Source organism: Ipomoea triloba, chromosome 3 (genome assembly GCF_003576645.1).
Source record: "Ipomoea triloba cultivar NCNSP0323 chromosome 3, ASM357664v1".
In the NCBI taxonomy this organism is placed as follows: Eukaryota; Viridiplantae; Streptophyta; class Magnoliopsida; order Solanales; family Convolvulaceae; genus Ipomoea; species Ipomoea triloba.
Genome location: NC_044918.1, coordinates 17,442,717 through 17,453,603, shown reverse-complemented (window position 1 = coordinate 17,453,603; position 10,887 = coordinate 17,442,717). Strand labels below are relative to the sequence as shown.

At 36.4% G+C, this 10,887-nt stretch overlaps 2 protein-coding genes across 5 annotated transcripts; both read left to right on the top strand.

The window, feature by feature from the left end:
• The first annotated feature begins 226 nt into the window (after window positions 1-226).
• Window positions 227-3,483, top strand: LOC116014031 (probable glycosyltransferase At5g03795). Of its 3 annotated transcripts, XM_031254015.1 has the most exons (6): window positions 230-338; window positions 593-670; window positions 802-1,693; window positions 1,779-1,909; window positions 2,079-2,427; window positions 2,628-3,483. In XM_031254015.1, the coding sequence occupies exons 3-6, from the start codon at window positions 875-877 to the stop codon at window positions 3,294-3,296; spliced, it is 1,968 nt and encodes a 655-aa protein (XP_031109875.1). In that variant the 5' UTR covers window positions 230-338; window positions 593-670; window positions 802-874; the 3' UTR covers window positions 3,297-3,483. The 3 variants fall into 3 exon arrangements, with proteins under 3 accessions (XP_031109874.1, XP_031109875.1, XP_031109876.1); XM_031254014.1 differs by lacking the exon at window positions 593-670 and having other exon boundaries at window positions 227-338; XM_031254016.1 differs by lacking the exon at window positions 593-670 and having other exon boundaries at window positions 257-338; window positions 785-1,693.
• Window positions 3,484-4,365: 882 nt separating this feature from the next.
• LOC116011970 lies at window positions 4,366-8,324 on the top strand. 2 transcript variants are annotated; one of them, XM_031251417.1, is made up of 10 exons: window positions 4,366-4,684; window positions 4,963-5,000; window positions 5,436-5,578; window positions 5,765-6,008; window positions 6,129-6,233; window positions 6,360-6,488; window positions 6,847-6,896; window positions 6,982-7,079; window positions 7,221-7,505; window positions 7,638-8,324. In XM_031251417.1, exons 3-10 carry the CDS (start codon window positions 5,509-5,511, stop codon window positions 8,130-8,132), a joined length of 1,476 nt encoding a protein of 491 aa, XP_031107277.1. In that variant the 5' UTR covers window positions 4,366-4,684; window positions 4,963-5,000; window positions 5,436-5,508; the 3' UTR covers window positions 8,133-8,324. The 2 variants fall into 2 exon arrangements, with proteins under 2 accessions (XP_031107277.1, XP_031107278.1); XM_031251418.1 differs by having other exon boundaries at window positions 5,423-5,578.
• The last annotated feature ends 2,563 nt before the right edge of the window (window positions 8,325-10,887 follow it).

The window sequence follows — 10,887 nt, the reverse complement described above, 5'->3', positions numbered from 1 at the left end:
AAAAATTACAAATAACTATGAAATGGATAACTGCGCTGAATGATAGTTCCTGTAATATAGTGTAATCTCTTGATACCAAAAGTTGTTACCAAATATAAAAATATTTGGATAAAATATTTTGTTAAGCATATTTGTAGTATTTATCCTTAGTGAAAAGACAAAAAACACCCTTTAATTTAATCCAATAATCACTGTCGTTTCTTGATCTTGAAAAGATGCGAAAGAACAGGTGTGCTTTAATGGGTTGCTTCTCCAAGCAAAATCATTTTCTCCAAACTCGAATCCTCTGATGCATGTTTGCTTCTCCAATCTTAAATCCCAACTTCATGCTCTTCACGGTAACACCTTTATCTCCATATATCTCTCTCTAAATTGAGCAAAATTTGATTTCTTGCATGCTCTGATTAATGGGTTGGATAATTACTGAAGTTTGTGCTTTTTTCTTTAATTTTTGTTTTTTCTACTTTAATCTCTAATGGGTAAAAGATACTTCAGTTGGTGTGTGGTTAGAGCTCACTTATAATTGGTTAGTAGGTAGTGGCATTTTTTTGAATCTTGGAGATGGGTTTTATAAACCAGTTTTTTTTTTCAGAATGCTAGTTTAGAGATGCCCAGTTCTTAGTTTGGTTCCTGGATCTTGAATTGGACTCTAAAGTTCTCAACTTTTTTGGTACTGTGTAATGTAATTGAGACCTGCATTTTGGTTGACTATGAATATGGGTGTGGTTTTGTGTTTTATGAATTAATGATTTTATCTGGTGCTTGAAAACTGAAGTTATAACAGTTCCAATGTTTATGCAGGGACAATGAATTGGATTCATAATTTGCATTGAGAAACCAGTCATTTTGAATTTTGGGTGATAGCTCTTTTAGTATGATGTACACAATTGATTTTCAAAAGTTGTGCGAAATTGATAGAAGGAAATGGATTTTGGTGTTGAGTTTAGTGGCAATTACTCATTTATTTTGTCAGACCTTGATGCTTCCTTATGGCGATGCCCTTCTCTCTCTGTTGCCTGATAACACTGAAATTATACACCAGAAGGTTAGCTTGTCGTTTAAAGAATCTTCGTTGAAGTCTGTGAGCTTAGATGAACCTGTTAGGGTTGATGGTGCAAGGTTTGCTAACTTGTCTCTGTTGCCCACTGGTGTGGAAAACACGGATGGTGGTGATGATTGGTATAGAGTTAAGACACGGGTTGCAGGACAAATTGTTGATGACGGGGAGAAGAGTAGTTCTATTGTGAATGAAAAATCCCTAGATAATGATTTTGATTTTGTTGAAGATGCAACCCTGGATAATGATAATCCGTTTGAGGAAATCGAGGCAGACGAGGAGTTGAAGGTGCGGAGTGGTATAAACCAAGAACATGGTTCTGTAAGACCACCAAGTGAGGATGAAACCATCGAGAATAGTAATGAATTATCAACGGTCTCTAGGGATCCATTGGTTTCTTCGAGATCAAGCTTGAGCAACTCTGGTATTTCTCCTCGTAACTCCTCTAAATCCGGAGAACAAAATCTTTCACTTCCCAACGGTAGGAACGTTGTTTTGTTGCAACCTAATATGTCTACTACAACAACGAATCCGGGTAGGAAGAAGATGAGATGTGAAATGCCACCAAAGTCGGTAATGTATATCTCTCAGATGGAACGCTTACTAGTCCGACATCGTGCTCGTTCACGTGCAGCGGTATGCCTTTCTCTTGTAATGTAGTATTGCCTTTCCTTTACTAAAGGTAATATGTTGATTTATTTTTCTCGAAGTTGGATTTTAGAGACCAAGGTGGTCATCTGAACGTGATAAGGACATTCTAGCAGCTAAGTTGCAGATCGAGAATGCTCCCCTTCTGAAGACTGATCAAGAACTTTATGCTCCCGTCTTCCGAAATATATCCATGTTCAAAAGGTTAGCTTAGCCACTTTTTGTTTGTGTATAATTGAGTTCTATAAGGGACTTTTATTCAATGCAAAAGGTTATGTCTTTTGCTAGTTTCATGCCTAATAATACTAGAGGAAATTCGGGGTAGAGGAACTTCTGTTATTATAGATTTTCAGGTGCTTTACGTAATTAACAGGAGCTATGAACTTATGGAGAGCACACTCAAGATATACGTCTACAAGGAAGGTGCGAAACCCATCTTTCACCAACCGATCCTAAAAGGACTGTATGCATCGGAGGGGTGGTTCATGAAATTGATGGAGAGGAATAGGAAATATGTTGTGAAAGATCCTCGAAAGGCTCACTTGTTTTACATGCCTTTTAGTTCACGGATGCTGGAGTATACTTTGTATGTACGTAATTCCCACGATCGAACCAATCTCCGACAATATCTGAAGGATTACTCAGAGAGGATTGCTGCTAAATACCGCTTCTGGAACAGAACTGGCGGGGCTGATCATTTTCTCGTAGCATGCCATGACTGGGTAATATTTTCTATATTTTCTTGTTTCTAAATTCCCCGATAGTCTGTATTCTGACTTTGTATGGTGTGATATTTCATATTCTGACTTTGTAGTTATGAACAGATACTGCATTGTAACAGAGTCAATAGTACTCAAAAAACATTAGACTGCACAGGTTAATGTTTGTTTTGAATTCTTTTGTGTCTTTTCAATCCTCGTAGGCTCCTTATGAAACGCGACACCACATGGAGCATTGCATCAAGGCTCTCTGCAATGCTGATGTTACTGCAGGCTTCAAAATCGGGAGGGACGTGTCCCTGCCAGAAACATACATTCGCTCCCAGCGAAATCCTCTTCGAGATCTCGGTGGGAAACCGCCATCCCAGAGGCGTATCCTCGCTTTCTATGCTGGGAACATGCACGGGTACTTACGACCAATCCTGCTCGAGCATTGGAAGGACAGGGACCCCGAGATGAAGATCTTCGGTCCAATGCCACCCGGTGTTGCCAGCAAAATGAGCTACATTCAGCACATGAAGAGCAGCAAGTTCTGCATCTGCCCGAAGGGCTACGAAGTGAACAGCCCGAGGGTCGTCGAAGCCATCTACTACGAGTGCGTGCCCGTCATCGTGTCCGACAACTTTGTGCCCCCGTTTTTCGATGTCCTGAACTGGGATGCATTCTCCATAATTGTTGCAGAGAAGGACATACCAAACCTGAAAGACATACTCCTCTCTGTGACAGAACAGAAGTATCTCCAGATGCAAGTTGCTGTGAGAAAGGTTCAGCAGCATTTTCTTTGGCATGTTAAGCCTCAAAAATATGATCTTTTCCACATGACCCTTCATTCAATTTGGTACAATAGAGTCTTCCAAGTGAAAGCAAGGTGATGAAGAAGAAAATGGATCCAATACCATCAACAGCCAGGAAGCTTTATATGGAAAAACATCTCTTTTCTTCAATCTGCAGTGTGTTATTTGCTTGATGTAAAATTTTTTTTGCAGGTTTATGCTGTAAATAACTACTATGCCCTGTTTGGTAATATAGTTTATCAGCTAATTTTGGCTTATTTGATCACTTTTAGCTGTTTAATTTGGTTAAACATTTAATATAAGTGTTTGATTAATTAGCTTTTTGTAACAACTTATTGCTCTAAAATGTTAAAATTTAAAAAGTTATTCAAAGTAGCTTTTTCCATAAGCTTTTTGAGAAAGTTATTTTGCATGTAATCAGCTAACAGCTAATTTATCAAACATTTTTCTACAATCAGCTAATACTATCAACTAACAACTATTTACCAAACACATAATTGTCATATTTTGTTCAATTTTGGGTGACGAAGGAAGCTCGCAACTACTATTCGAGCGTGTAAATAAGATAAACTCTACCTTATGACCCTAGTCGGACAAAAGACCACAAGAGGTAAGCCAACTACGGATGCTCATAGCTAACCGGGTTCAAACCAAGAAAGTTAATATGTCTCTTTAACTGGGAGTTGAATTTCGAACTTTGTAGTTACAGAGTTAAGATTTACCTTAAAAGTCTTACTCCAGTAGCAAGGTCGAGGAGACTCCTTGTGCACAACAAAATTTATAGGCAAGGGTGAGAATTGATTGAATGACTCTTGATTTACCTCCTTTAGTATTTTTAAAGAGAGATTCTGTAACAAAAAATCGTGTGGTCTAGTGACACCCGGTTGCACTCCCATATAGGAGAGTGTAAAGGCAATAGATATTGATTGTGCCTTATTACAATACTACATTGTAATAGAATCAATAGTACTAAAAAAAATAAAAGAAATTTTGCACGTTTAAGATTCATTATCTAACATAAATTGAGAAACTTAGTGTAACCAAAAAAAAATTAATATGCTTCTCCAAAATTAAATACTATCCCACAATTATTTACGGATCATATCATAAAAACAAAAAACAAATTTGATCTGATCTGCAAGCCCTGGAATTCCAACACACTTGAGAGTTCAGACTCAGTAAGCATGTTCCCATCTTGCCACGAGTCCTTTCCTTTTAAATAAATCGAAGATTCAATGGGCCCACTTCCACTTTCTGTTGTTGCTAAATGTCTTATCCGCTCACGCCTCTCCGACACGTGTGTTCTTAGATCCTCAGACTCAGACCTTCCCAAATTATCCGGACACAGATTCACAGTCACCGCATCCCACCCTGCCTCTGGGCTTTCAAGATTTCCGTTTCTTATCCGTTTATACTTTTGACAACGACAACAGCAACAAATGACCTCGGATTTTCAGTTTTTACAGGTAATAGTGTTTGCAAATTTGGAGGGCTTTAAGAAAGTTTGAAACTTTGGAGAGGATTAGGGATGGGGTTGAAATTATTTATTCTGAAAATGGATCCTTGATCTGAAAACTGAAAAAGACACATCAATATGGGGGGCCACTGATGAGGACAGTGGATAAACATAACTTTCTGTTGCTTTGTTCTTATTTTATTATACAAATAAATGCATTGAATAGATCATCTTAATATTAACTTTTTTTTTTCTTTTTATTCAAATGTGATCATAATGTTTTTGCAGATGTAGCTGTCTCTATTCTTCTGGAACCACAATTCCATGTAAGTCAGTCATTCTCTGATGTTTGGATCTTTAGTAGCATAATTTGTTGTATTCTGTGATGATTGCATTTGAACTCTTTTGGTTTTGGCTTATTATCACTATTTTGAGACCATCTTGATTAAGGTTTTATGAATTTGCTTTTGTTAATAATTGAAATCAAGCCACGTTTTATGCTCCTCATATGGATTCATTGAATCCATTAATTGTTGAAGTTAGTGGCTTTACATCCATTGCATCTGTACTGATTGTCCAGTTCTGGTAATAATTGGAATCTGTCTTTTTCAGGCAGTTTAGATTAGGGTCTTGTTCTTGGCTTTTATGTTGATTACAAATGTCTGCATATATATATATATATATGAAGATGCTGAAAGCCATTGTTGTAAAGCTTTCTTATCGTTTACGGAGGCTTTTCATTGTGTAGTTTGGTTTTCCAGGTCTCAAATAGCCTGCTTGCTTCTCTGGCTTATGATGACAACATCTCATTGAAGGCGTTCTTGCTGTGAAACGATGGATGACGTAATTTCACGACTATTGAACTTGACATCTTATATAGCACAACAATTTTTCCAGTTTATCGGTGAGTTGTCTAAGCAATTTAAGGGATTAGAGCCCTAACGGGCAGCTCAGGTAGTTCCTGGGTGGTAGATTGTGGGCAAAAAATTCAAGGGATTAGACTTTAGGGATACACAGACTTCGATTCCATTGATTGCTTTATACTTCTTGATTTTCCCATCTTTTGGAACTTAATGTTACGTTATTGCAGAGGATCTTCTCGTCTTTAGAGATGTGAATAGATGCTCACAGGAGTCGGTGGCCATTGAATCTGGTCAATATACAAGAGATGCATCGAGTTCTCGATGTTGCTCATCTTTGTTGGGAGAGTGCCACCAAACGACCAGGCTTGGCGTTCACTCCTGCCAGATCGGTGATAATTTGCCTTTATATTCACTACCACGAATCGTAAAACACAATGTCATTCGTGGGAGTGTCAACCTCGTTTTTAAAGGGTAATGCTTTTTTTCTTTTTTTTTTTTTTCATTTAAGATTACTCTGCAGCAGTCCATATAGAAGTACCAATCTCGTGTTGTAGCGGTCCCTTATTTAGTCTTTTGTTGGATGATGTGTAGGGTGACACTTCCGCTATCTAGTCTTAAATTTGGTTGGAGATTAATGTCTGCCTCTTGGAACAGCTCCTTTTGTTATGCCAGATGTGCTCATGCTCGAGTGCAGCGGTACATACCTGTAATCGGGTTACTTAAGTAGAATCATTTGCATATTCGGTTTTTTTCCTTGGTACATGGCTCTAACAGTGATTGCTTCTGATTTTTAAGTAGATCTATACTTCGTTTTATTTGCAGCTTTATATCACGTGTATCTACAACCTTACATGGATCTTCGGGTGATATTGGATGGATGCAACGAGATCCCAGACTGGCTCCCGTGGAGGATGGCTCTGCACGATTCTCAGAGCTACTACAAGACATTAGGTACGCATTTTTGACAAATTTCTTGACTGGATCAAGAAAAAATATCTTGAATTATTGCGTCCAAATTATAAGTCCATCATAATAAAATTCTCGCTTCTTTACTTATAAAATAGTAAAACCTTTGCCATAAGTTGCGGTTTAAGTTTCAAAGTCGTGATACTAACATAGTATGTAACAAAGTTTTGTTTTTGCTTATATCATTTGACAAGTATATACTTTTAGACTATGCCCCGTAACGAGAATTGTACAGTTATGTTCCTCTCTAAATGGCAACTGGAACTTGTAGGCTCTGTTTATCGGCATTAATGATACGAGTATGATATGCATCGCCTCTTATTTATTTACGTTTGCTCATCAGGAATGGGAATCATATGCTGCCTGATTGTTTTGTTTATCTTTTAATCCCAGGTTTAATTACTCTCCTTATAATACAAGTTTGTTCTAATTTTCTATTTTGCATACACATATCTATGTTTTCCATATTACTTTTCAGGCCTTTTTAGTAATCTCGGTCCCTTGTATTTCGTGACTACCAAAAAGTTCTTCTCGAAGATGGGCCTAGCTTGTCATATCGCTAAGATCCAGAGCGAGGTACAAAGAATTCAGGAAATATAGTCTCTGAATGGTTCAAAAATACAGTTCAATCCCCCTACAGGTTTTAGTTTCTAAGTTTAATGATTCATCGTAGGAAAACTTGTTTTTGTGAATTTTAACTTTTGCCCGTGAATGAAGGCGTCTGTGGAAAAGAATGCTTGGGAACTAAAGCAGTATATCGAGGAATTATACTGGGGATCGGGCAAGTGTGTAATGTTGCTCGGTCACAGCAAAGGAGGGATTGATGCTGCTGCTGCTTTGTCGATTTATTGGCATGACTTGAAGGATAAAGTTGCGGGATTGGCGTTCGTGCAGAGCCCTTACGGTGGATCGCCTGTTGCTTCAGATATTCTTCGCGAAGGCCAGATTGCTGACAAGGAAACCCGGAGGATCATGGAGTTTATCGTTTGCAAGATATTCAAGGTAATGAATGCTAGTCTTAGTAGTTTTCGAGTATTTTTAGTACTATTGACTCTGTTACAATGTAGTATCTGTTCATAGCTACTTTCTCAACCAAATGAAGCACAAAGAGTTTAACTTAGAAATTCTCGATAGGGCGATATGCAGGCGTTGGATGATCTGACATACGAGAAGCGAAAGGAGTTTGTGAAAAACCATACGCTTCCCAGCGACATTCCTCTCGTTTCCTTCCACTCCGAGGCGAGGGTGGCACCCGGGGTTATAGCCACCATGTCACACATAGCACAGGCCGAGCTTCCGTGGATCCCGATCCCCCGGCTCGGCAGCAAGGACGCCGCTGCGCTTCTTCTCCAATCGGGATTCAAGGTGCCCGTCATCCTCCCAGTCTCTGCCGCCCTGGCGCTCTGCGCGCTCCATCTGCAACTGCGATACGGGGAGAAGAGCGACGGGCTAGTAACCTGTCGCGACGCAGAAGTGCCGGGCTCGGTGGTGGTGAAACCAGACAAGAAACTTGACCATGCTTGGATGGTGTACTCTTGCTGGAGAAATGATCCTCTTGAGCCTGGTGCTAGTGAAATGTGTGAAGCTCTTTTGACTATGCTTGTGGAAATAGCAAAGAGAAGAAAGTAATGAGGGTATCTGGTAACATGTCCTAATAGTAAAAAGTTTTTTTTTTTTTTTTTTTTTAAATCAATGCTCTAATGATCCATTTTACTGCTGTAAATGGGTCTATTTTACTGTTGTGTTTCCATACAATATGTTGTGAAAAAGATTTTGGCTTGAGTAATTAATAAGCTACCTAAGAGACTTTTATCCATCCAATTTGCATTGTGTGTTTGTAGTTGTTTATTCCCATATGTTAATGTATAGGTAAGAGAGCATTTCAAATTTAAGTATCACTTTACATTGAACTAATGATAAATTGTATCATATACTCTCACTTTGTAAAGTTGCAGTCTCTTATATGTACATCTAACAAAGTGTTAAATTCTCTTATACCACTTTGTTATAATAAAGTGTTAAATTCTCTTAATACAAAGTGGAGTATATTACACCAAGTTATACCATGGACCAAGGATCTACCTTGCATTGATATATGTAAGAATACCGAATAATACTTTGATAAATTCTTAAACAATAATTTAAAAATACGCATTAGGTATTGGACTATTCGTGCCATGCGCGTGGTAACTAGTATATATATATATATATATATATATATATCCTTAAATCTCCTGTCCGTGCAACTTGTGATGAATCTTATAATTTATTTATGTGCATATGAGGGGGGGATTTGGACTCAAAGTTGTGTCGTATTTCGACTACATTTTCTTGCCGGCCTTTAAATTTTATTATTGACAGAATTTTGACCTTATATTTTATAGTGTATAACCTTGCGGCAAGAATAATGCAAATGTACTACCCTCTTATTATTAATGAGCTTAATGCATTGTGATTAGTGTATGTCTATTATTATTTATTAACAGAGATCTAGGGCAGCATTTACCTACACCGTCTTCATAAATGCGACTACTAAATCAATTTATTAACTAACCCTATTCACACCATATTAACCTTTTTTTGCACTTAAAAGTGAAACTATTATTTTACGGTTTTACCCATATCAAAAAAAAAAAAAAAATCTTCTGCCACTAGCTATCTGATCATGCACACTAAATTAAATTATGACATTGTGGTCTAGTGGCACCTGATTGCACCCCTACATGAGAAAGGGCGGGTTCGAGTCTCAGTGAGATAAATCATACTGACAACAATTAAATTTGTTACTCGTTTTTACCCACTCAACTTCACCTTTTAGGACATGCATACCAAAAATCTTCTTAACACATAAAATCCTTGACTATTGTTGTTTTTACGTACTATTAGTCTCTCGACTTTTTTTTTTTTTTGCACTTGTCGACTTTTAATCTATTAATTGAGTTGTTTAACTAAACATTATATTACATGAAATCAGTATCCGCACAACATGTGTTTGGCTGAAAAACAAGTTGGATTGATATAACTAATATACTAATAGTTTTAAAAAATAATAATCGAAGACTATGAATGAAAATATCACAAAAAGTCAAAGAGTTAAAGTAAAAATAACTCATCGTTGGTATTAAACTTTGATATTTTACTTTAATAGTAAGACCAATAAAAATAATTGTTATTAATTGTACCCTTATTCCATATTTCACATGTATCATTCCATGGCATATGAAAACTGTCGGATGAGTAAGTTTACATCTTAATATCCTATATATAATAAGGGCAAAAAATATATATGCAGTATTAAATTATGAAATAATTAATAAGAATAAAATACATGACGTGACTGTACAATTTCTAGGCAATATATACAGGTCATGAGTTCATATATCGATGGAATAGAGCTATGTTATCTTACCATCGCAGCATTCAAGGATTTAATTAATTTTAAAAAAAAATTATTGGACCAACTTAGCAAATTTACGGCTTGGTTGACCGTAAGTTTAGTTGAATGCTGAAAAGTTATTATTTATAAGTTAAAAGTTAAGAGTTGTTTAGTTAGTTGGTTGTAGTTAAAAATGTTTAGTAAATTAAATGTTGAGTTCGTTATATATATATATATATTCAAATTTAAGCAAGTTGTATACATATTATATTGTAATTAACTTGTCATTATTGTGATTATAAAATTAGATTAGTTAGATTACTTGAAGTATTGTACCATTTTCACCTGTGTACTTCTAGTTGAAATTTTTACAATTGAGATTATGGATTGTCTTAATTACTTCAATCGCAATTCATTTCAATCACCGTCCGATTAAGAAAACATTTTAAGGTGTGAATTGTCCTAACCAGATCACTCCCTTTGTTCTTCCCAAACACAATTTAAGAATTTAAGAGTGATAGATGAGTGAGTGAAATACTCATTACTCAATAATAGATCTCACACGCTTTAATGAGCACACACAAAACATGAGAATATACAAAATTTAAACTATTAATGGACAAACACAATCAAAAAATGTGTTTTATATTTATTATCAACGTAAATGAATCGCGTCACCCCTACAAAATTAGAAAATGGACAGATGAAAATGTACGAGCTGCAACTAATTGCATGGACCCATGCATTAGTCTGCTATTATAATTGGAATGATGAAAGCAATTGTTTTTATGGCCTAAAAACAACTTTAATTTATATCAGTGTTTTTTTTAATTAAATTTTAGTTTTTTTTTAAGGATGTTATAATTTTCACTTTTTTATTTCTATTTTTTTTTCAATTTATTAATATATTATAAAACCTACTATGCATGTAAATCTTAATTACATACCATGGGGGTACTATACACGGCTGGGCGTCGGCTGCGATAGTTCAGTTTGTCCCCCCCCCCC